This window comes from Bufo bufo, chromosome 4 (genome assembly GCF_905171765.1).
Source record: "Bufo bufo chromosome 4, aBufBuf1.1, whole genome shotgun sequence".
Lineage (NCBI taxonomy): Eukaryota > Metazoa > Chordata > Amphibia > Anura > Bufonidae > Bufo > Bufo bufo.
The window spans coordinates 99,689,390-99,716,464 of NC_053392.1; the positions used below are offsets into that span (position 1 = coordinate 99,689,390).

At 43.6% G+C, this 27,075-nt stretch overlaps 1 protein-coding gene across 1 annotated transcript in view; it reads right to left on the reverse strand.

Moving 5' to 3' along the window:
• Positions 1-27,075, reverse strand: part of SNTG2 (syntrophin gamma 2) — a 587,738-nt gene that overhangs the window by 506,579 nt on the left and 54,084 nt on the right. Inside the window, exon 3 of the mRNA XM_040429903.1 lies at positions 5,187-5,243. Coding sequence (XP_040285837.1) covers positions 5,187-5,243 — 57 coding nt within the window. The remainder of the gene's footprint in view (positions 1-5,186; positions 5,244-27,075) is intronic.

Below are 27,075 nucleotides of genomic sequence, written 5' to 3' on the forward strand. Positions count from 1 at the left end.
GGGTCTGATCTGAGGTTTAAAACTGGGGTCTTATATGGGGTCTGACATAGAGGTCTAAAGGGGGTTAGGTCTGAGATGGGGGGATCTCATTTAGGGTTTTATATGGGGGTCTGATCTGAAAAGAAAGGGGGGATTTTTTTGTACTAGCGCACAAAATAAAGGGTTGTTTTTGTACTGACGCACTATCTGTGTGGTACCAGAGTTTTCAGGGGGACTGTTTCTGCAGGAAAGTATTGGGGAGCACAGTGGACACAGTATTGGGGGTGGCAGGATGGGGTGTTTAGAAGGTGGGACGATGATGGAAAAGTAAGAAAATAAGATGTCTGCTTGTTAAACTCTGCAGAGACGAGGCACGGCTGAAAGAAGTCACTATGGTGGTCTGGTCTAACAGAAGAAGAAGAGGAAAGAGAATATCTGTAAAATATAAGAGTGAAACTGGATCGCACATCCTCAATACTATGCTTTTATCTAATAATTGGTTCTCAGCATAATTAACATCGGTTCTCAGCGCAATTTATCGTATACCTACATCAGAGAATATCTACATCAGAGAAGATAAGTCACTGGATGTAAGAAGTATGTTTATTTTTTTTCCGTTTACGTTCCGTTTTTTGCGTTCCATATACGGAACCATTAATTTCAATGGGTCAGCAAAAAAAAAACAGAATGTACTCTGTATGCATTCCGTTTCCGTATTTCCATTTTTATGTTCTGTTCAAAGATAGAACATGTCCTCTTAGGGTCCATTCACATGTCCGTAAGTGTTCTGCGGATACGCAATTTGCGGATCTGCAAAACACGAACACTGGCAATGTGCATTCCGCAATTTGCGGACCGCACATCGCCGGCAGTAATATAGAAAATGCCTAATCTTGTCCACAATTGCTGACAGGAATAGGACATGTTCTATTTTTTTGCGAAAACGGAAGCACGGATGCGGAAGTGCGGATCCGCAAATGCGGTTGGGGACAACACATTCCGGCCCCATTGAAAATGAATGGGTCTGCACCCGTTCCGCAAAATTGTGAAACGGATGCGGACCCATTTTGCGGACGTGTGAATGGACCCTTACTGTTCGCATAACGGACAAGGATAGTATTGTTCTATTAGGGGCCAGATGTTCCGTTCCGCATAAAAAAACGGAATGCACACGGATGTCATCCATATTTTTTGCGGATCCCTTTTTTGTGGACCGCAAAACACTGAAAAAGTCATACGGTCGTGTGCATTAGGCCTAGAGGGGTTGTCCACTTTTTTTTTGTGTGAGTGTTGCCTTCTCTGCTCTGTTTACCTGCTCACCACTGCGAATGCTACAGCGAGCAGGTGAACAGAACAGAGAAAGCAGCTCTCATATGAGAGCTGCCCTCTCTTCAAACAGCTGGGGGCACAGAGGGCATTACTACTATGGATGGGGCACAGAGGGCATTACTACTATGGATGGGGCAGAATGGGCATTTCTACTATGGAGGGGACACAGTGCCAGAGGGCATTATTACTGTGAAGGGGGCACAGTGGGCATTATTACTGTGAAGGGAGCACAATGGGGATTTCTACTATGAAGGGGGCCCAGAGGGCATTACTAGAACAGTGAGCATTACTGTGAAGGGGGCACAATGAGCATTATTACTATGAAGGGGGCACAGTGGGCATTATTACTATAAAGGGGGCACAATGGGGATTATTTTTGTGAAGGGGCACAAAGAGGGCATTACAACTGTGAAAGGGGCACAGAGAGGGCATAACTACTGTAAAGGGGGGAACAATGTGAGCATAACTACTGTGAGGGGGCCATAATGAGGGTATAACTACTGTGAGGGGGCACACATCTGTACAAAACTACTGTGAAGGTTGTACAATGAGGGCAATACTACTGTGCGGGGGTACAATTTTTTTAAAATATTGGGGAGCGGGGGTGCCAGAGAAAGGACTCGCCCTGGGTGCCAAACACGTTAGGCACACCAATGCCAAGACCCATAACTTTTTTATTTTTCCTTCTATGGAGTTGTGTGAGGGCTTGATTTTTGTGGGACGCTTTGTATTTTTCATTGGTATCATTCTGGAGAAAATTACGATTTTTGATCGCTTGTTATTAAGTTTTTTCAATGGCAACATAGAATAAATTAGCAATCCTGTCATAGTTCTTTTCATTTTTTATTTTATTTTTCCCCATAGGGGATAATTTACATGATATTTATGTAGTCTGGGTCATTTCAAAAACGGCAATACCAAACATATGGGGGACTTTTGTTTTTACAATTTTTTTTTCATTGAAAAGCGTGTTTTCAATGGAAAAAAAGCGGGTTTTTTTAATGGATTTTTATTTATTTAATAAAGGTGTTTTTCTAACTTTTTTTTACCATTTAATAGTCTAACAAGGGGACTATAACAGACAATATTCAGATTGATTTTAAAACGCAATGCATTATCCCCAAGCCTGCCTTGAGTAGTTTCCAGAAGGCTGTGCACCAGAGAGGCACAGCCTTCTGGAAACTACTCAAGGCAGGCTTGGGGAATTCTTAAGACCCTAGCCTGCCTTTACACACATTGGCACCCCGCAATCCCATTTGTGGGGTGCCGATGGATGACAGAGGGAGTTTGCTCCCTCTGTCAGCGCTTTACATGCTGCGGGCACCATTGCCCGTGGCATGTAAAGCATTAAACAGCCCGCATTGGCACTCCTGCTGGTCCGGGCTGTTAGAACAGGGCTGCAGCTCTCATGTGAAAGCTGCGGCCCAGCCTAAGGCCCCTTTGTGATCGCCGTAAAAAGGCATATGGGTGGTCACTAAGGAGTTAAAAAGCCCCCGTCATTCCTGTGAGCACTACAGTTTTCTCACAGCTTACTGTAGGCCAGTGAAGTCACAACCATGCTTCACATAATCAGTTACAAATAGTCAGGCATAGAAACTTAAAGGGAACCTTTGAGAGTGCAGTAAAGTACACAATCTGCCAGCAGCATGTCATAGAGCAGGAGGAGATGACCGGATTGAAATATAGTTTTGTGGGAAAAGATTCATATTTTATTTTACACTTCTTCTCATTCTAAGTGATCAGTGATTAGCAGCTATCTCTGTAAGCATAGTCATAGATAAAAGACTATCAATCAAAGATTGGACCTCCTTTACCTCCTTGACCCCAAAACCCATAATGAGCAAGAATTTAAATGAATGCATTGTAAGTTATACTGAATCTTTTCCCACAAAACTATATACCAGTCTGCTCAGCTCCCCCTGCTGTATAAAATTGCACTGCATATTCATGGTAACATGTTCCCTTTAATTCATTAGTAAAAGGGAGCCTTTCCCAAAGAGACAAAGTAGAACAACACAATCATTATGTAGAGGAAAGACTAAAGTGTATCTAACCTTTCAACAAATTTTGTATTAATTAATAGTACAGCATGATTATGAGGAATAACAAAATTTCTGGCCATTATCTGTCTTGTATCTGGCTTTTTTAACAGTTTTTCCCTGTGTATGCTATATGCCTAATTTTAAAATATTTAAGAGATGGTGGGAGGAGACTGGGTCTCATCCACTGCACACAGAAAGTAGAGGAGAATCTGCTTCCTAACTTTCTCACACTCACTCAGAAGCAGCTTCAGGATCATGGGAGGCATTGCAGAAAAGTCTTGACCTGTATAATTGTGAATATAAAACTTGGGCTGACATGGCAATTTAGCTGTGCAATCTATTTGGCTCTGTGTGTCTCACTCATTTCCTGCTCACTCCTTTCCCCTCTTCTCTCAATAGATTTGTATGAAACAATGTAATCTGATTCTTCAGTGAGCAGCTGCCATCCAAGACAGATTTGTCATGATTTTAAAAAACAAAGTCATTTTAGAAAAGGAAGGGGAAGAAACATTGGATAACTGTAGAACAAGGCATTTTTCTCTGATAAGATATATCACAAAGTTTCTTGTGGTCCCTTGATTTATGCAAAGTTGTGCAAAAATATAGGGACCATTTAATGCATCCATAACCGTTTGGTAAAGAGCTACCTCTTCCAACTTAGGTAAGCGTATATGTGTTTGCAATGGGAAGACGAGAGGAAGCTTATTTCCTAGGAAAGCAAAAAGATCAAATATTGAAGTTCAGTGCATCTGATGCTTGTCTCCCTGGACATACTACTTTAGATTATTACTTGATCGCGCCAAAACTGCAAGGTTGGACAACATTACTTTAATGTATATGGGACCTTTATGACAGTAGTCAATTTTTAAGAGGTGCATTTGAGGGATTGTTTAAAGGTGTCTAATACTTAGAAGTATGCTTCAAAAGATATGCCTAGCTCAAGGAAAGACCTGTATATGAACATGGGAAGAGATTATGAGAGAATAGGATTGGTAGATCAGAGATCGTATTATTAATAGCAGAGTAAAAATGTAACATAGATGTTATTAAATCCCTCAAATTTTTAAAACTGTATAATTATGTTTTTTGATTTGCGGATGCATTAGTTTAATTCTGTTTTATATCAGGATTGTTATGCTGGCAGCTCCTGTCTGTCACTTCCTCACTATGCCCGACGGACATAGGGGTCGCTACACTCATGCTATGTGCATTCCGGCTAGTTCTCAGGGAATGTCTCTGTGGTACTGCTAGAGTTAATATTTCCTCCTTTCTCTCTGGTGCTAATCAGGCTTTTTGCTGGGCTGTTTGTTCCACCCCTTTGCCTGAGCTTTAGGTATTCCAGTTTTTGTTAGTCCTAGCAAAGGTTTGTGTATTCTGTCTGACTGCTTATGTATGATATCTGTCTATTTACTGACTCTGATCCGCCTGCCATGACCTACGACTTGTTTTACAGATACGCATGAACCCTGCCGTGACCTAGGATTTGTTTTATGAACATGCATGAACACTATCTGTCCTGACCTCAGCTTGTTTCCAGACTACAAGTATTGCCTGCTCCTTTAGTGCTTCACACCGATGTCTCTGAGCCCCATCGTTCAGTTGCCAACTACACTGGGACTATTCCAGGAGGTAGCAGCCTGGTTCATTCTCTGTAGCACAGTCCCAAACTTGTATAGAGGGTTAATAAAAGGGGACTATCAAGACAACGCACTTAGAGGTTGTCCCAAATCCAAATGGTTAATTAGCACAGTGAGTTCACGTCCACTGCCTGTTACAAGGATCAAAACTTTTAAAAGTATTTCAGTGATTTTATAGAGAAAATTAATTTCCACCTACCTTAATGCTTAGACCTAATCCACCTACAGGATCTCTTTGAAGTGTAACAGTTCTGCGCTTTAAAAAATTGGAGAAAAAATACAATTTAGGTAAATATTTATACACAATAAATTCACGGTCATCCAGAAAAAAAAGTGTTAACATGCAACTTCAAAGGGCTTAGCTTTACTTCTAAATGACAGTCTTTTATTGCTCTGATAGACAAAAAGGAATAACAAGTAAATTATTAATAAAAGTATAATGCATTATTCATAAAATAACATTAATAACTAAACATTTTTGTGCATCCACTAGTGTGATAAAACAGATTTATGTGACACTTTTATTTGATTAAGTCTAACTGGGTATAATTAAAACAGTCCATAAGATATAAGTGTATACCTACATTTGAAAACATAATCTTTACAAATTTGAAAAATGGAAAAAAAAGTTGTAAAAAATACATTTCTTCAGCTTTATATTCATATTTTTGGACAGTGATCTAGGTGGTGGAAAACATGAGATATCTGTTGACTAACAGCTATTACCCTCGAGTCCACCTATTAAGGAGGCAACAGCTTTAGTCATATATTAATTTTATTTTATTATTAGTGTTGATCGAGCACCAAAGTGCTCTGGTGCTCGAGTAGAACACTTTGGGATGCTCGGGTGCTCTACAGAGCACCAGAGCACAATGGAAGTCAATGGGAGAACCAGAGCATTAAACCAGGCACCGCCTATCTGAAGAGGGGAGGGTGTCTGGTTCACAGGAAAAGGTCAGAAATTGATGGAAACACCACTGAAATGGTTTGGCAACAGCATGGGGAGGATGTCTGGATGCATCTTGAACTCCCAGGTCGCTGATAGGAACGTAGTATGCCACTTTTACAGACTGACAATAATATGCACAAAACTGAAGATAAAATCGATTTTAGAGGAAAAATTGTTAGGAAACATTCTTTCCTGTATATTTACTTGCATATAAAGTGCAAGTGCTGCCAAAAATTGAAAGGAAGAGGCACTCTGATACAACCTGTATATCACATAAAGGAGGACCTCATTCACATTGTGGTACAATTGTTCAGGTAGTGGGACTCCTACACTCATAAAGCCTATATAAAGTGAAAGGGCTGCCAAAAATTACAAGGAACCGGCACTCCAATACATCCTTTAATACACATAAAGGAGGCAATCATACACACCCTTGAAAAATTATGATTGATGGCCTGCTGGTGACCCTCAAAAACATTAGGAGCAAGGGCCTGCTGGTGACCTTCTAAAACATTAGGGACGAGGGCCTGCTTCTGATTTGACCATCTAAAACATTAGGGGTGAGGGTCTGCTGCTGAGCTGACCCTCTAAAACATTAGCGGCGAGGGTCTGCTGCTGATCTGACCATCTAAAACATTATGGGTGAGGGTCTGCTGCTGATCTGACCCTCTAAAACATTAGGGCAAGTGCCTGCTGCTGATCTGACCATCTAAAACATTAGGGGCGAGGGCTTGCTGCTGATCTGACCATCTAAAACATTATGGGCGACGGCCTGCTGGTGACCCTCTAAAACATTAGGGGTGAGGGTCTGCTGCTGACCCAAGGGCAGCCTAATATGCATGTTGATTTGATGAAGGAGGAGGACGATAAAAAAAAGATTGAACCATATACCCTTTTTTGTGGTGGAAGGGGTACATAGGAAAACAGTGTATTCAATACACCATAAAAGACACATTTAAAGGGCCTTTATGTTCAGCCGCTTTCCTCTGGTGGAGTAGAGAAGTCAGGGGCAATCCAGGCCTTTTTCATTTTGATAAGAGTCAGCCTGTCAGCATTTTCAGTTGACAGGCGGATGCGCTTATCAGTTATTATGCCCCCAGCTCAGACAAAACGCTGACGGCAAGCAGGCCAGCACCTCCAAGGCATAGAGCGCCAGTTCGTGCCACGTTTCCAGCTTTGACACCCAATAGTTGTAAGGCACAGAGGGATCACCGAAGATGCTGACACGGTCTGTTACATACTCCTTCACCATCTTCCAAAACGTTTCCCTCCTTGTGACACTAGGCCGCGCATCACAGTGAAGGTGCTGGCGGGGTGTCATGAAACTGTCCTAGGCCTTGAAGAGTGTTGCACTGCCTCTGTTGGAACTGCTGTGTGTTCCCCTCACCTCCCCTCCTTGGTTGCCCAAGGAACTACATACTCTGCCGCCAGCGTTGTCAGCTGGAAATTTTTGGAGCAATTTTTCCACAAGGACCTTCTCGTATTGAGCCATTTTGCTAGTCATCTCCACTACAGAAATAAGAGATGAGAAGTTCTATTTGTAGCGGGGGTCGAGAATAATGAACAACCCGTATTTGGTGTTGGCCAAAATGCGTATAACGCGAAGGTCATGGAAAAGGCAGCATTACATAAAGTCAGCCATGTGTGCCAGAGCCTCAACAGACAAGACTTCGCTGTCCTCATCAGGAGGATAACTCTCAATCTTCTAATCCTCTTCCTCCTTTTCTGCCCATCCACGCTGAACAGATGGAATAAACCTGCTATGGGTAATACCCTCTATAGCGGAGGCAACCGTCTCCTGCTCTTTCTCCTCCTCCTCATCATCATCCAATTTGCGCTGATAAGACGAACTGAGGGTGGTCTGGCTATCACCCTGTGTACTGTCTTCCCCCATTTCCACCTCTTCCACATGCAAAGCGTCTGCCTTCACTGTGAGCAAAGAGCGTTTCAGTAGACAAAGAAGTGGGATGGTTACACTGATAATAGCGGCATCACCGCACACCATCTGTGTTGATTCCTCAAAGTTGCGTAAAACCTCACAGAGGTCAGACATCCATGCCCACTCGTCGCTTGTGAAGAGCAAAAGCTGACTGGAAAGGCGATGACCATGTTGCAGCTGGTATTCCACTACTGCCCTCTGCTGCTTACAAAGCCTGGCCAACATGTGCAACGTGAATCTCCAGCGTGTGCTAACGTCGCACAACAGTCGGTGAGCTGGCAATTGCAAACGATGCTGCAGCGTTGCCAGACCAGCGGCAGCTGTAGATGAATTTCGGAAATGGGCACACACGCGGCACACCTTCACCAGTAGCTCAGGCAAACTGGGGTAGGTTTTGAGAAACCGCTGAACCACTAAGTTGAACATGTGGGCTAGGCATGGTATGTGTGTGAGCTTGCCGAGCTCCAAAGCCGCCACCAAGTTACGGCCATTATCAGACACAATCATGCCTGGTTTTAGGTTGAGTGGCGAGAGCCACAGCTCAGTCTGGTCCCTTATACCCTGCCACAGCTCTGCGGCAGTATGCTGTTTGTCACCTAAGCAAATTAGTTTCCCCATGGCCTGTTGCCGCTTCCCCACTGCAGTGCTAAACTGCTTCCAGCTACTGACTGATGGCTGACTGGTGCTGCAAGATGAGAATTCAGAGGTGGAAGTGGAGGAGGAGGTGGAGGAGGAGAAGGGAGAGTTGCTGCCATCCCAGGATACGACTCGCTCCCGGCCTCCACAACGTTCACCCAGTGTGCCGTCAGGGAAATGTAGCATCCCTGGCCAAAAGCACTTGTCCATGTGTCAGTCGTTAAGTGGACCTTCCCAATAACTGTGTTGGTCAGGGCACGGGTGATGTTACGGGACACATGCTGGTGTATGGCGGGGACGGCACACCGGGAAAAATAGTGGTGGCTGGGGACTGAGTAATGAGGGACAACAACCGCCATTAGGCTGCGGAAAGCCTCAGTCTCCACACGCCTAAATGGCAACATTTCCATGCTCACCAATTTGGAAAGGTGCGCATTTAGTGCTGTGGCCTGTGGTTGGGTGGCTGGGTATTTGCGCTTTCATTCAAAGGCCTGGAGCATGGACATCTGTAAGCTGCGCTGGGATACAGAAGTGGATATGGTAGATGATGGTGCTTGCAAAAGTCCAGGTGCAGGGCGGGAGGCCACTGGGCCTGCGTCTTGGACAGAGGATTGGCCAGCAGGTAACACAGTGGAAGAGTAGGCAGTGGTGTGACCCGCAGACACTGATTGTGGACCCAGGCGTTCTAGCCACCTATTATGGTTCTTTGATGCCATGTGGCAGATCATGCTGGTGATGGGGAGGTTACTAGTGTTTACGCTACTCATTTTGGTACGGCAGAGGTTGCAAATGACAATTCTTTTATCGTAATGCGGGTTTGGAGAGAGGCATGACGCTGAAAAGAGCTCCTCGGAATATCTGAGTGTGGGATCACATGTTTGCCAAGACTCTCCATGGTGGGAGGAAGGAGGATCAGGGTGAGGATTCTGTTTACCAAACTCTTGGCTACTGAGACTGGATTTTGTGGAAGACAGGGTGGTGCTTAACCGACTGGAAGCATTACAGTGGAGCAAAAAAGTATTTAGTCAGCCACCAATTTTGCAAGTTCTCCCACTTAAAAAGATGAGAGAGGCCTGTAATTTTCATCATAGGTATACCTCAACTATGAGAGACATAATGAAAAAAAAAATCCAGAAAATCACATTGTCTGATCTTTAAAGAATTTATTTGAAAATTATGGTGGAAAATAAGTATTTGGTCAATAACAAAAGTTCATCTCATTACTTTGCTATATACCCTTTGTTGGCAATGACAGAGGTCAAATGTTTTCTGTAAGTGTTACCAAGGTTTTCACACTGTTGCCGGTATTTTGGCCCATTCCTCCATGCAGATCTCCTCTAGAGCAGTGATGTTTTGGGGCAGTCGCTGGGCAACATGAACTTTCAACTGCCTCCAAAGATTTTCTAAGGGGTTGAGATCTGGAGACTGGCTAGGCCACTCCAGGACCTTGAAATGCTTCTTATGAAGCCACTCCTTTGTTGCCTGGGCGGTGTGTTTGGGATCATTGTCATGCTGAAAGACCCAGCCACGTTTCATCTTCAATGTCCTTGCTGATGGAAGGAGGTTTTCACTCAAAATCTCACGATATATGGCCCCATTCATTCTTTCCTTTACACGGATCCATCACCTGGTCACTTTTCATAAAAACAGCCCAAAAGCAAGATGTTTCCACCCACATGCTTCACAGTAGGTATGGTGTTCTTTGGATGCAACTCCGCATTCTTTCTCCTCCAAACACGACGTGTTGAATTTTTACCAAAAAGTTCTACTTTGGTTTCATCTGACCATATGACATTCTCCCAATCCTCTTCTGGATCATCCAAATGCTCTCTAGCAAACTTCAGACGGGCCCGGACATGTACTGACTTAAGCAGGGGGACATGTCTGGCACTGCAGGATTTGAGTCCCTGGCGGCGTAGTGTGCTACTGATGGTAGCCTTTGTTATTTTGGTCCCAGTTCTCTGCAGGTCATCCACTAGGTCCCACGTGTGGTTATGGGATTTTTGCTCACCCTTCTTGTGATCATTTTGACCCCATGGGGTGAGATCTTGCATAGAGCCCCAGATCGAGGGATATTATCAGTGGTCTTGTATGTCTTCCATTTTCTAATAATTGCTCCCACAGTTGATTTCTTCACACCAAGCTGCTTGCCTATTGCAGATTCAGTCTTCCCAGCCTGGTGCAGGTCTACAATTTTGTTTCTGGTGTCCTTCGACAGCTCTTTGGTCTTAGCCATAGTGGATTTAGAGTGTGACTGTTTGAAGTTGTGGACAGGTGTTTCTTATACTGATAACCAGTTTAAACAGGTGCCATTAATACAGGTAATGAGTGTAGGACAGAGGGAGCGTCTTAAAGAAGAAGTTACAGGTCTGCGAGAGCCATAAATCTTGCTTGTTTGTAGGTGACCAAATACTTATTTTACCGAGGAATTTACCAATTAATTCATTAGAAATCCTACAAGGTGATTTCCTGTATTCTTTCCCCCCATTCTGTTACTCATAGTTGAAGTGTACCTATGATGAAAATTACAGGCCTCTCTCATCTTTTTAAGTTGGAGAACTTGCACAATTAATGGCTGACTAAATACTTTTTTGCCCCACTGTATCTGCTGCAATCCAACTGACCACCTGGTCGCACTGGTCTGACTTTGAGAGTGGTTTCCTGCGCCGCCCTGCAAACTGGGACATGAAGCTAGGTATCGTGGATGAGTGTGTTTTTTGTACTCTGGCAGCAGGCACAGTTTCTCCGCTTCCAGGGCCACGGCCTCTCCGTGCACCATCAGCAGCATGGCCATTTCCCCATCCCCTACTGTTTGCCATGAGCATATTAAATGGTATATATGCTTGCATGTATGTCACAGGTACAGTAGCGCAGGTTTTGTAAGTGTATGCGCAAATAAATTTCACTAAATGTCACATATTTAGGATGCTCAAACGTTATACAGGAGATGTAGCACAGCGGCTAAGAAAAAATTACACTGAATGTCACAGATATTTAGGATGTGCAAATATTATACAGGAGATGTAGCGCAGGTAATGTCGCTGTCACCAGCAGCTAAGAAAAAAATTACACTGAATGTCACAGATATTTAGATGCACAAACGTTATATGGGAGATTTAGCGCAGGTAATGTCGCTGTCACCAGCGGCTAAGAAAAAGTTAAACTGAATGTCACAGATATTTAGGATGTGCAAACGTTATACAGGAGATGTAGCACAGCGGCTAAGAAAAAAATTACACTAAATGTCACAGATATTTAGGATGGGCAAACGTTATGCAGGATATGTAGCACAGATAATGTCTCTGTCACCAGCGGCTAAGAAAAAATTACACTGACTATCACAGATATTTAGGATGCGCAAACGTTATACAGGAGATGTAGCGCAGGTAATGTCGCTGTCACCAGCGGCCAAACAATTGCTCTGAATGTCGCAGATATTTAGGATGCGCAAATGTAACAAAGCAAATCTAGCAGAGGTTGTGTCACTGTCAGCAGCGACCAAACAATTACACACAATTTAGTGCAGGTTGTGCTAATAATATATATTGCAGCCAGATAATGCAATAGTCCTTAAAAGGACTTTTGGGTCTCTAACACCTTTCAACAGTAAACCCTTCTGGAAAAAAATAAATAAAATTCCTGTCCCTACACTATCAGTCACTTCTGCTGCAGCTCTCCCTGACTAAGACTGAGACGAACCACATGTCACCCGATGACACGTTTCGGCCAGCCAATAACGCATGTTTATTGGCTGCGTAGGAACACTGCAATGTGCTGAGCATCGTGATGCTCGAGTCAAAATGGTGTTCGGCCGAGGATGCTCGACCAACACTATTTGTTATTATTTGTCTAAATATATGTTTGTCTGCACTTATGAAATGAAGCAGAATATTGCAGCACACTTCTCAAAACTAGCACCTTCTATAACTTTTAGTTTGTCCTTGCACAGGTCTTTTGTGCCCATTAATGCTGAGCAAATCAAAGTGAAACTAATTGAATTTGTTCCAAATTTCAAGAAAAATTTGATTTGCCCCAAATCCGAACTTCCTTGTGCTTCGTAGTAACGAATCTGATTTTTTCTAAAATGGCTGCTGCACATGTTACAATGTGAAAGTAAGAAGCTCGGGAAGGAGATATGACCCATAATGCCATCCAGCTGCCCCTGTGATGTCACAGCCCTATAAAAATCCTAATCCCGCCCTGTCTCCACCATTTTACTGAAAACTGAGCATAGGGACAAATGTCTCAATTGCTAGAGACAATGTTTAACTAAGCTTAAATTGTAGAATCTTAGACAGTGTAGAGAGATCATTGGGATAGTGTTCAGACACTGTAGGAAGAGCATAGGGAGAGCACAGGGAGACTGCAGGGACAGTGCAGGCTCTGTGTAATCGTCCTGAGCATCTTGTTCCACTGCTATGCCATTTATACTTCATCTGTTCTCTTATAAATAGACTAATTGTGCATCAGACTCATCTAATATATTGGTGCATATACCTAGTTAATCTGATGTGCCATCAATAATTAATCCGTTGAGTTATACTTAGATGTTCTGTGCATCAGACTCACTGTCAGCAGGCATTCAAATATATAGGCACATTTATATAGTTTATCTGCTGCACCATTTATATGTAATGTGTTCAGCTTTAAATAGACAGACTGTGCATCACACTTAGACTAAACAGCTGGTATAATATATCAGCGCATGTACCTACTTCACCTGGTGCTCCATCAATAATTAATCCATTCAGTTATCCTGAGAAGTACTGTGCATCAGACTCATTGGCAGCAGGTGTTCAAATACACAGGCACGTTTATATAGATCATCTGCTTTTATGCATGTTGCCGGTAGAGATGGCCTTGCAGTTCGCCCGGTGGTCGTTTCGCGGCGTACTTTGCGCTTTCGTGATTCGCTGAACATGCGAACATATGGCGATGTCCGCCAGTGCCATATTCTTTTGCATTGCGCCGAACTTTGACACATGACACACATATCAGGTGGGACAGGACAGCCAATTGAGACGTTTCAGCACAAGGACACACCCCCACCCTATAAAAGAACCCGATCTGGCAGCCATTTTACATTCTGTGTTTTGCCAGTGTAGGGAGAGGTTGCTTTGTGGAGCAGGGACAGACTGTTAGGGAAGCCAAACGCTAGCTAATAGGGCCACAAAAGTCCTTTTAACCCCTTAATGACCGGGCTCATTTTCACCTTAAGGACCAGGCCATTTTTTGCAAATCTGACCAGTGTCACTTTATGTGTTAATAACTTTAAAACGTTTTTACTTATCCAGGCCATTCTGAGATTTACATTCCCCATATGTCTACTTCATGTTTGGATAAATTTGGGAATGCCATTTTATTTTTTGGGGATGTTACAAGGCTTAGAAGTTTAAATTTTCCAAAAGCCACTTTTTAAGGACCAGTTCAAATCTGAAGTCACTTTGTGAGGCTTACATAATAGAAACCACCCAAAAATGACAGTGTTTTGGAAACTACACCCCTCAAGGTATTCAAAACTGGTTTCTGGAAGGCAGATTTTTCTGGACTGGTTTATTTACACCATGTCCCATTTGAAGCCCCCCTAATGCACCGCTAGAGTAGAAACTCCACAAAAGTGACCCCATTTTGGAAACTACACCCCTCAAAACTGATTTTAAAAACTTTGTTAACCCTTTTAGATGTTCCACAAGAGTTATTGGCAAATGGAGATGAAATTTAAGAATTTCAGTTTTTTGTCAAATTTTCCATTTTAATCAATTTTTTTCCAGTAACAAAGCAAGGGTTAACAGCCAAACAAAACTCAATATTTATTGCCCTGATTCTTTAGTTTATAGAAACACCCCATATGTGGTCGTAAACTACTGTACGGGAACAAGGCAGGGCGCAGAAGGAAAGGAACACCATATGGTTTCTGGAAGGCAGATTTTTCTGGACTGGTTTATTTACACCATGTCCCATTTGAAGCCCCCCTGATGCACCCCTAGAGTAAAAACTCCACAAAAGTGACCCCATTTTGGAAACTACACCCCTCAAGGTATTCAAAACTGATCTTAAAAACTTTGCTAACCCTTTAGGTGTTCCACAAGAGTTATTGGCAAATGGAGATGACATTTCAGAATTTAAATTTTTGGGCAAATTTTCCATTTTAATCAATTTTTTCCAGTAACAAAGCAAGGGTTAACAGCCAAACCAAACTCAATATTTATTGCCCTGGTTCTGTAGTTTATAGAAACACCCCATATGTGGTCGTAAACTACTGTACGGGCACACGGCAGGGCGCAGAAGGAAAGGAACACCATATGGTTGCTGGAAGGCAGATTTTGCTGGACTGGTTTATTTACACCATGTCCTATTTGAAGCCCCCTGATGCACCCCTAAAGTAGAAACTCCACGAAATTGACCCCATTTTGGAAACTACGAGATAAGGTGGCAGTTTACTTGGGACTATTTTTAGGGTACATATGATTTTTGGTTGCTCTATATTACATTTTTGTAAGGCAATGTTACAAAAAATTTAAATTCTGAAATTTCATCTCCATTTGCCAATAACTGTTGTGGAACACCTAAAGGTTAAAAAAAAGTTTGTAAAATCAGTTTTTAGTAACCTGGAGGGGTGTAGTTTCTTAGATGGGGTAACTTTTATGGAGTTTATATTCTAGGGGTGCATCAGGGGGGCTTCAAATGGGACATGGTGTAAAAAAAAACAGTCCAGCAAAATCTGTGTTCCAAAAACCATATGGTGTTGGTATCCTTCTGCGCCCTGCCGTATGCTCGTACAGTAGTTTATGACCACATATGGGGTGTTTATATAAACTACTGAAAAGATCAGGGCCTTGAGGACTGCCTCATTGAACTGGAGGAGGCTGCAGCACCCCTGGGGGGGGGGGGGGGGGTCTAGGGTCACACAGCTGAGTGGGTGATGCTTTTTTTCCCCCCTAAACTCTTCCTAATCTCCCTGCCTAATCTAAGCTGTCCCTAAACCTGTCACTAGGTGCCTGTGGTGGCTCAGATGGAGGGTGCTGGGCACAGATGAAGGGTGCTGGGCTCCACGAGGCTCCTCTCTCCACCCTCCAGGACGCAGTGTGGAGGAAGAGGAGGCAGAGCTGGGGGAAGTCAACCACCTCACCAGCCCGTGCAACCAATCGGAAGAGATCCTGAGAGGTGATGTCACCATCACTTCTCAGGATCTAAGGATGGTGATTGGTGGTGTATTATCACACCACTGATCACCATCCTATTCCGGGTTATCGGGTCACCAGAGACCCGAATAACCCTGAAACGCAGCAAACCGCAGGTCTGAATTGACCTGCAGTTTGCCGCGAACGCCAATACAAGGGGGGGGGGGGTCACAGGACCACCCTCGGCATTGTCACAGAGTGCCTGCTGAATGATTTCAGCAGGCACTCTGTTCCGATCACCGCCCGCCGCGCAGTGGTGATCGGGAATTCACAGGGCGTACAGGTATGCCCTGTGTCCTTAAGTACCAGGACATCAGGGCATATCTGTATGCCCTGTGTCCCCAACAGGTTAAGGACAGGTATAGGGTGTGCTATTGATAAGCGTGATATACTGAGGGGTGTGATACTGTGATATACTTATAATATTCTTTCTAACATAGAAAATATATTATAGTGCATTTGTATTGTGCAGCAGTTGTGTTCGGTTCTGCTGTGATACCACAGCTATATAAAGGGACAAGCGCTATTGGAACAACTATTTGCAGCTGGTGTGATATACCTGTTGCCCCCCAAAAAAACTGATTGAGGGGTGTGATATACCTGCTTCCACAAAATACTGATTGACGGCTGCAATACAACTATAACCTGTTGCCCCAAATAAACAGGGTGGTGTGGTATAACTGTTGTGGCAAAAAAAATTATTAAGGGGTGTGATATGCCTGCTTCCACAAAATATTGATTGAGGACTGCGATACACCTGCTTCCATAAAATACTGAGTAAGGGGTTTGATATACCGGCTTCCACCAAATACTGATTAAGGAGATTGATATACCTGCTACCACCAAAAACTGATTGAGGCCTGCTATTAACTGCTTCCACAAAATACTGATTAAGGGGATTGATATACCTGCTTCCACCGAATACTGATTGAGGCCTGCTATTAACTGCTTCCACAAAATACTGATTAAGGGGATTGATATGCCTGCTTTAACCAAATACTGATTGAGGCCTAAGATAAACCTGCTTCCACAAAATACTGATTAAGGGGATTGATATACCTGCTTCCACCGAATACTGATTGAGGCCTGCTATTAACTGCTTCCACAAAATACTGATTAAGGGGATTGATATACCTGCTTCCACCGAATACTGATTGAGGCCTGCTATTAACTGCTTCCACAAAATACTGATTAAGGGGATTGATATACCTGCTTCCACCAAATTTTGATTGAGGCCTACGATATACCTGCTTTTACAAAATACTGATTAAGGGGTTTGATATACCTGCTTCCACCAAATACTGATTGAGTCCTGCGATATATCTGCTTCCACAAAATACTGAGTAAGAGATTTGCTATACCTGTTTCCACCAAATATTGATTGACTCCTGCAATACACCTGCTTCCACAAAATACTGATTAAGGGGTTTGATATACCTGCTACCACCAAATATTGATTGAGGCCTGCGATACACCTACTTCCACAAAATACTAATTAAGGGAATTGATATAAATACTTCCACCAAAGACTGTTAGAGGCCTGCGATACACCTGCTTCCACAAAATACTGATTAAGGGGATTGATAAACCTGCTTCCACCAAATATTGATTGAGGCCTGCGATACACCTGCTTCCACAGAATACTGAGTAAGGGGATTGATATACCTGCTTCCACCAAATTTTGATTGAGGCCTACGATATACCTGCTTTTACAAAATACTGATTAAGGGGTTTGATATACCTGCTTCCACCAAATACTGATTGAGTCCTGCGATATATCTGCTTCCACAAAATACTGAGTAAGAGATTTGCTATACCTGTTTCCACCAAATATTGATTGACTCCTGCAATACACCTGCTTCCACAAAATACTGATTAAGGGGTTTGATATACCTGCTACCACCAAATACTGATTGAGGCCTGCGATACATCTGCTTCCACAAAATGCTGATTAAGGGGATAGATATGCCTGCTTTCACCAAATATTGATTGAGGCCTGTGATACACTTGCTTCCACAAAATACTGATTAAGGGGATAGATATACCTGCTTCCACCAAATATTGATTGAGGCCTGCGATATGCCTGCTTCCACAAGATACTGATTAAGGGGTTTGATATACCTGCTTCCACAAAATACTGATTAAGGGGATAGATATACCTTCTTCCACCAAATATTGATTGAGGCCTGCGATATGCCTGATTCCACAAAATACTGATTGAGGGGTTTGATATACCTGCTACCACCAAATACTGATTGAGGCCGGCAATACACCTCCTTCCACAATATACTGATTAAGGGGTTTGATATACCTGCTTCCACCAAATACTGATTGAGGCTGGCAATACACCTGCTTTCACAAAATATTGATTGAGGGGTTTAATATACCAGATTCCACTAAATACTGATTGAGGCCTGCGATATACCTACTTCCACAAAATACTAACTAAGGGGTTTGATATACCTTTTTCCACCAAATATTGAGCTTAAAAAGTTGATGATGCCAGATAACCCTTATGCCCAATGGCTGACAGCTGGCTTGTCGGAACTGCTAGCTACTGCCATATAAACTGGTGGACTCGAAGGCCTGTAGAAAATTTGTGGCCATTGGCACACCGCAATGGAAGGTGCTATTGCCTCTTCCGCTGCACCCCCCAAGCCCCCATAGAACCTATTTGACGTCACAGGTGAGACATTTCCATGCTGTGCTGTGGCTGTTGTGCCTGGAAGCCAAGAGCCACACCGGTGCTGCACTGCTTTCAGCTCTGCAGTTACAGGCTGATCAGTGGCTAACCCTGCTCAATTTGACAGTTGATAAAGTGGTGTGCGACAACAGTGCCAATTTTCTGAGCTCGCTGAAACAGGGCAAAATGACACACAAGCCGTGCATTGCACACGTCCAGAACTTAGTCACGCAGCGATTTGTTGCCCAATACCCCGGTGTCCAGGATGTCTTGCGGCAGGCCAGGAAAATCTCTGGCCATTTTACAAGATCCTACACGGCCATGGCTAGCCTTACTGACGTTCAGCGGCGACACCATTTGCCTGTCAGACGTCTGATTTGTGACAGCCTGACGAATTGAAACTCCACCTTGTATATGCTTGATAGGCTCCTCCAGCAGCAATGTGCCGTTTCTAGTGATGAGTGGCAGGGGCAATATTTTAATTAGCAATATTTTGAGAATATTTAGTAGACTATTAGTCATATTCGAGAATTCGAGATGATTTTCTTGATCGCAAAAATTGGGCATGTAATATGCGCTTATTTGCGTATGCGCAATACTTGCTTGGCCTAGTTTTGCTACCTTTGCTTGCAGAGACTGGAAAAGATGGTGGGCATCAATTTTCGCAACAGGGAGGAAGAACTCCTGATCGCTGTAATTAATGTTACATTACAACACTGTATTTGATTACATTTCGCATGTATTGCAGAACAATGGCTTTATATGCAGATAGAGTGTTCCAAAATATTTGTGATTGCGAAAAGCTGCGCTATTAATGCAAATTTTTATTTGCAATACATGCAACTTCACATTTTATCAGGTTTGAATACATATTACTGATTGGTGCACTAAGTATTGTTGTGACATTACAGCACTATGCCTGTAGCATGTATGTATGGACAGCAGAGAAATATCTCTCAAATTCACATTGCACATCCATTTTCCTGCCACACACTATATACCACACACTATATACCACACACACACAGTCTATAGATTACAGCTTATCTCCTGTAGGTCAGGAGAAGCTTTCTTTGTCTGACTGCCAGTATTTTCTGGTTCATTTTGTGTTACCCAGGGTGCACCACAGTGAGGCAAAACAGTTGAACACCCCATACCGTACCGTCACTTCACTAGACAGGTACATCTCTGCTCAGCTGGCCAATATACAATAGCTCAGACCCCACACACATACAATTGCAATACAATACAATCTTATAATGGTAACATAAAATATAATATTTCCCCTTCAAATATTTAAATTGTTTTGGCTGTGTTGTTGATGACATTATTTTCAATTATTTTATTTAAAAAAATTGGGATTATATGTTTGCATCTTTATCCTGCAGCGCATGTTGGAGTGGGGGTGGGGTACGACAGGACTGGGTCCAGGATAAAAACAGCGAATCGTGAGTGATCTAAGGAAGGAGCTTATGAGGGAGTATAAGGAAATTTTATATGTCACATGTGATGACACGCTGAGGTGGCCCTACAGTGGCAAACCCCAAAAAGTGACTCCATTCCGGAAACTACACCCCTCAAGGAATATACTGAGCACTTTGACCCCTCAGGCATTTCACAGAATTAGGAAACCCTTGGCTGTGAAAAATGAAAATTGCAATTTTTTCCAGAACAATTTGCTTTACAACCATATTTTTCACTTTCAAAAAGGTTTACCGGACAAAATGCAGCCAACATTTAGTTTTACATTTTCCTCCGAATACGCTAACACCCCATATGTGCTCAAACAATTATATATTGGCGCATTGCAGGGCTCTAGAGTAAAACTGAAAAAAATTAATTTTGATGACAGGCCTGAATTGGCAGACATGTATTTTAGGTGCCATGTCGCATTAAATAAATTCCTGAGGTCCCCAGAAATGAAAAACCCTAACAAGTGACCCCATTTCGGAAACAGCACCCCGTACGAACATTTTAAGGGGTGGAAAGGGCACTTTTGACCTAACAGTTGTCTCACATGAAAAATTATGTATTGGTTGTTGGAAAGTGGATATGCAACAACACATGACACCCACCGCCCCCACCCCCTGCAGCTCCAGAGCTGCGATGCACATATGCAAGGAATCAGGCCAATAGCAGCCATTGTGGGCTGCAAGGGGCCGGAAATACCTCCTGCAGCCCTTAGTTAACATGGCTGCCTGCTCAGCAGAGCAGCCTTTGCACCCCAGTTCCCAAACGATTATGCCTGGTGGCCGGGTGTTCGTTGCGCCGTAATATTACGGCGCTGGGTGGCAAGTCACGTCCTGCTGCGCTGTACTATTACGGCGCTCATCGAGAAGGGGTTAAAACAGTCAACAATGAGGGGACAACACAAAGTACAGTAATAGAAAACAACATCACTGGACACTAAATCTGTAATCTACATAAAAACCATTAACCAACCAAATAAATAACATTATACTCTACTTAACTATCACTAACTAACCAACTATATAATTAGCATAAATATCATTAACTAACTAATTGAGATGTAAATCGGCATTGCTTAAATAAATACTACACACAATGCACTAATTGCCTCTTATCTGAATTGCAAGTAATTTTCATTTTTTTTTTTCCCTAACAAAACAGTACTTAGTAAATGTAAAACACTCCTGAACAAGATTAGTGTTGAGCGCGAATATTTGAATAACAAAATTTTTCTGCACTTTGAGAATTCGCAAACATTTAGAGCATAGTGCTATACAGATGTAGCAAGGTTAGCACTCAAACTCTTAACTCAAATTTCTTAAATCATCGTGTTATCTTGAAACAAAATCCATTGAAAAGCATTTGAAGGTGTTTGCTTAGTTTAGATAACACATCTCAGAAATCTCAGAAAGCATGAGTGTTAACTCTACTACATCGGTATATTTATAATGACAAATATTCATAATTTTATTCCATCTGAACACATGATTCCTCCCTGCTTCTTGCTTGTGGGCCAATGATGTTTTTACCCCACTCCCCTCCGTGACAGTATGTTCAACTAAGGCTCCTCAGCCTCTGGACGCCTTCGAAAGAGGGCTCAGCATGTGTCACCTGACATTTTCTGGTGCACATGCTTATCCTCCGGAGGGAGGGTGAAAGGGGAGTTACTGTTAACGGCGCGGTTCTGGGTAACTGGTGTTGCCATTGTTGTTGAACCGTTGCTTGTGTTGGTGGGTCCCCTCGTTCTGTTCTCAGTTGTTCCTTGCTCTTGGGCTGGCAGCATTCCTTTGGTGTACTGGCTGTGTGCTGGTTGGGAATGCTTGCTGATAGCCACCCAGAGTGTGAACTGTGTCTGAGATGGACGCTGTGTTCAGTATGGTTTCTCCTTACTGCTTGATGGCTGGCTGCCAGGGGCCTAGTTGCTGGTCCTGCATGCTGGCGGCAGTTTTGAGGGATGTGCTGACACAGAATCTGCACCTTTTTTTTATTCCCCGTTATTTTTTGGGGAGGGCTTTGAGGTGAGGGAGTGTCACGGCTGTGTCATGGTCTGGTGTAGTGGACCATGACACTTTTGCCGTGCATGCTTATTGCTGGTGGCAACATGTTGTTTTGCATGTTTTGACACTTCCCCTTTAAGTTGTGTGTCCCTTCCCATCCTGGTGTGTTCGGGGTTAAGATTTGTCTTCCTTAGTGTGGAACTGGGTGTGGTCTCTAGGCTCTATTTATCCTTGTGTTTTGAGCCTGAGTGCTAGTTTTGTCTCCAGCCTTGGTGTGTGTGTTTGAGCGTGGATGTTCCTGGATTCCATCTGTCCAGTCTTAGGGCCATCCTAGTGGAACATCTATGTCACCCGCTTGTTTCTATGTTCTATCCCCTACCCTTACCTGTTGTGTTTCCCCTTGTCTGCTTAGGTGCAGCCTTGCCTGGAGCCAGCTTGCATCCGGTGTTCGCAGGAGGTTCCAGGTTGTTTGGTTGTTGTTGTTCCATCTTTGCTGCGGCAGGTAAGTGTTTGCTGTTTTACCTGGTGCTTACCTGCCGTTCAGTTGCAGCTCTATCTATCTTTTCCCTTCTGATACTAGGCCACTGGAGACTCCGGTTCGTCTGTGTCCTTGAGGAACTGGTTGTCTCCTATTCCTGACCCCTATGCAAGGGACCGTTAGGGTCAGCAGTATCTAGGTTCCAGTGTATGAGCCCTCCCACCTTTAGGGGGCGCTCATACAGTCAGGAGATCAGGGTAAGGATTAGGGCAACTGTAGGAGGTGACCTGCGCCTTTTCCCTGTGTCCAGGCTTAGTATTAGCTCTCTTAATAGGGTGGGGAGTTTTCCCCCACTCCCCTCTGTGACAGCCAGGGCGCTCCACCACTTCCAATTTAGTGCAAATGGGGGCCTTTATACTCCAGTGTTTGAAGAGGGACCCCGTATAAAAAGCATAAAGGGCAAGGACCAGTACTGGGTGGCAACGTACTTAGACCCCAGATACAAACACAAATTGGCAGACATGTTACCAGCATCACAGAGGGCTGGCAGAATGCAGAATTTTCAGGCCTTGCTGCGAGAGATGCCGCATTCTGCTGTTGCGGGCGTTGGCAGAGGAATTTCCACTCACAGAGAAACTGTTGCGGGTACTAATCCAACAGTGCATGCAAGAAGAGGGTGGTTTGAAGATGTGTTGGTCACTTCGGATATGAGATCATTCTTGCAGCCAACCCATCGACAGCCGCCCTCCAGATCCAGCCTCAGGGAACGCCTAGACCGACAGGTGTCCGACTACATCGGGTTAACGGCCGATGTGGATGCTATGAGAAGCAAGGAACCCCTGGACTACTGGGTGTGCAGGCTTGACCTGTGTACAGAACAGGCACAATTTAACATGGAACTCTTGGCTTGCCCCTCGTCAAGTGTCCTGTCTGAAAGGACGTTCAGCGCATCAGGGGGGATCATGAACGATAAGCGCACTCGCCTAGCTCACGAATGAATTAGGCATGGATCTTCGAGGAATTCAATACCTGTGACGACTACGTGTAATTGAATTTCCTCATGCCAGCCCACACATATCTGCCACCACCCAAAACAAAGAATGGTCCTTGTCTTATGTATATACAGCGGCATAAAAAGCCTTTTTTGTCAGTTGAATGCCTAATGTTTTGGGCCTAAGGATGAATTCAACACCTGTGACGACCAAGTGTTTCAACTATTATCATTAGGGTGTTTTTCAAGGGGGGGGGGTTTCGTTAGCCATGTTTTTATTCCAATTGTAGATTTTTAGTTATTTTAAACATATGTATTTGACCTATATTTGTACTGGCCTACAGTAAAATTGATATCCATTGACTGTCTAATATACCTCCAGCCACATAATAACTTGATCTTTTCTGTACGATGAATGCATAATTTTTGGGGCCTGTAGTCCACTGGCCTGCTGTAAAATTGATATCCAATGACCGTGTAATCTACCTCCAGCCACATACTTACTTGTTCTTTTCTGTACGGTGAATGCATAATTTTTGGGGCCTGTAGTTTACTGGCCTGCTGTAAAATTGATATCCAATGACTGTGTAATCTACCTCCAGTCACATACTTACTTGTTCATTTCTGTACGGTGAATGCATAATTTTTGGGTCTGTAGTGCACTGGCCTGCTGTAAAATTGATATCCAATGACCGCGTAATCTACCTCCAGCAACATACTTACTTGTTATTTTCTGTACAGTGAATTAATAATTGCTGGGGCCTCGGAGGAATTCAACACCAGTGACGACCACGTGTTATAGAATTTTTAACTATTATCATTAGAGTTTTTTTTTAAGAGGGGAGATTTCATTAGCCATGTTTTTAATCCAATTTTATATTTTTAGTTCTTTTAAACATATGTATTTGACATGTATTTGTACTGGCCTACAGTAAAATTGATATCCATTGACCTTGTAATATACCTCCGGCCACATAATCAATTGATCTTTTCTGTTTGGTGAATGCCTAATGTTTGGGGCCTGTAGTCCAGTAGCCTACAGTAAAATTTTTATCCATTGGCTGCATAATGTACCTCGAGCCACATAATCAGAATTTCTTTTATGTCAGGTGAATGCCTAATTTTTAAGGCCAGTACTCCCGTGGCCTAAAATCTAAATTTTCTAGGCTCCAACAGGGCACTTTTCACATTATTTCCCTTTAACACGCATACAAATGTCATTTTTGTCATTGATTCCCCTCTAGTATGCCACTGTCCATGTTGTGGGACTATTTGTGCTCTTCTACTCAGTATTTGGTGGCTGCAAATATGAGCTGAAGGTTTTTCAGGTTCGCCTGCCATTAAATTGAATGGGGCACGATCGCGAACCGTCCCGGCCGATGATCGTCCATCACTAATTTGAGAGGCAAATGGCCAAAACTCGTGCAAATTGAGCATGAGGCCTCTATCACATGGTCAGTATTTTACATCAGGATTTCATCGTGATTTGAAAGCCAAAAGCAGGTGTGTGTCCAAAACACAGAAGACATGCAAACATTTCCATCAAATGTCATCTCTGTTTTGAACCCGCTCCTGTTGTTACCTTACCAATACTGATGCAAAAACTGACCAAATACTGATCCTGTGATAGAGGCCATTAAAGTCCTGCATGAAGGACTTCTTTTCCATCTGAATAAAATTGATTTCAGAGGCAAATGGCCAAAACTCATGCAATGTTATCTCTCATACATGTTATCTCTGTTTTGGACCCACTCCTGTTTTTGCCTTACCAATACTGATCAAATGCTGACCAAATACTGACTATGTGAAGGCAGCTTCTCAAACTATAGGCTGTTTTTCTGATGGATCAGAGGAACAAAAAATTAAACAGTGATGTGAACACAGCCTTACTGCTGACCACCTTCCTACTATCATGTGTCACTACTTGAAATTTGGGCCACTGCATGGTGAAGCCCACGCAGATAGCTTAGAATTGACACTAACATTGACCTGTAAGGCGGAGTTCAAAATTCTGTTATTTGGTCAGTGATTTCCATCCGCCGTCATTATGTAATATTATTTGAAATAAATGCCATATAATGTCCCAGCATATTTCTGAATGGATCAGTCAGGGTTAGCAATCCTGATTCAGCCCCTGAAGAAATTTAGAGGAGGGACTTAGGTCCGCCCTTAGTTCAGTCAGTTTGTTGTGTGTTAGCTGAGGAAGTTAGAGAAGCTACATGTGCTCACTTCCGAGAAAGCATGGTTTCCAGAGAATCATCATTAGAGATGAGCGTATCCAAGCTGACGAAGTGGAATTCATTACGAATTTCAGGAAAAATTTGATTTGCACCGAATGCAAATTAACTCACGCTTCATGGTAACAAATCGCATTTTTCCTAAAATGGCTGCTGTACGTGTGAGGACATGGGGCAAGGAACTCTGGGAAGGCAGGATCACCCACAATGCCATGCATGCAGCCAATCAGCAGCCACCCAGCCCTGTGATGTTACAGCCCTATAAATAACCTCAGCCATCTTAGATTCTGCCATTTACCAGTGTACTTAGTGCAGGGAGAGAAGTCAGCAGGTGCTAGAGACAGTGATAGAAAAAACGTAATTGTGCTAAAAAAAACTATTTAAAAGTGCAGGGAAAGATTATTCAAGGTGTAGGGAAAGGATAGGGAAGAATCCATCCACAGTATTTATGTTGAACAGGGTTAATTCGGGGAGGTGACAGTCTGAGTAATAGGAACATTTCTATTACACCTTGCAGAACTGACTGGGAATCCAAATTGCCATTATACAGCTCTGTATTTCTATCAAACCGTTTAATTAGGGTGCAAGTGCTGTTTGATACAGGCATTAACAGTGGTTATTACAAGGAAATACTTCTACATTTTATTTGTGGTCAGGACCTAAACGAGTGGAAGATGCCCAACCACCACCCCCCTACCTAATTGGCCTGAAGTGTGCCTTGGCCTCACTAGGTCGGTATGCCTGAAAAAGGGGGCATACCCTGAATGTGATGGTTGAATGACGGAATGAAGAATGGGAATGGGTGGGCAGGGGACGTCCGAATGCCGACGTGCTGCCTGGGAGAGCCAGACTGCTTAAGACAGGTACCGGCCCCTCCCACAAATCCAGGCTGCCTGGGAGAGCCAGACTGCTTAAGACAGGTACCGGCCCCTCCCACAAATCCAGGCTAGCCTGCGGCCAGCCTTAACACTTGTGGTCAGGACCTAAACGAGTGGAAGATGCCCAACCACCACCCCCCTACCTAATTGGCCTGAGGTGTGCCTTGGCCTCACTAGGTCGGTATGCCTGAAAAAGGGGGCAAAACCCACCAGTGAGGGAAGGATAGGCCTGAGGTGCTAGGTGCTACTCTGCCAATGTACTGAATGCTTGGACCAGCTCCGCTTGTGGCTCCGGGATATACCGTACAAAGCACCCCGAGCGCCAGCGCCCCAAGTGTTTAATGATATGCACAGGGACTCCATGCTTGGACGCTGCGGATGCCGCACCGATGCGGAAAGAATGCCCCGAGAATTGAGCCGGATTCAATCCTACACTGGTCAACAGGATGCGAATATGTTTGATGAACTGGCTGGACGTCAGTGGACCAACAGGGAATGGAAGTAATGGGTCGGTGGGGCTGTGAAGACTAAGGGCCAGCAAGAGGTTGTCCAAGACTGTCACTGGACACCATGCGTTTGTGGTCTGGAAGAACTTAACTACATGGCCGGGACCTACCTGCCTTGTTTTGTTGTGAGGCAACTGCAATGA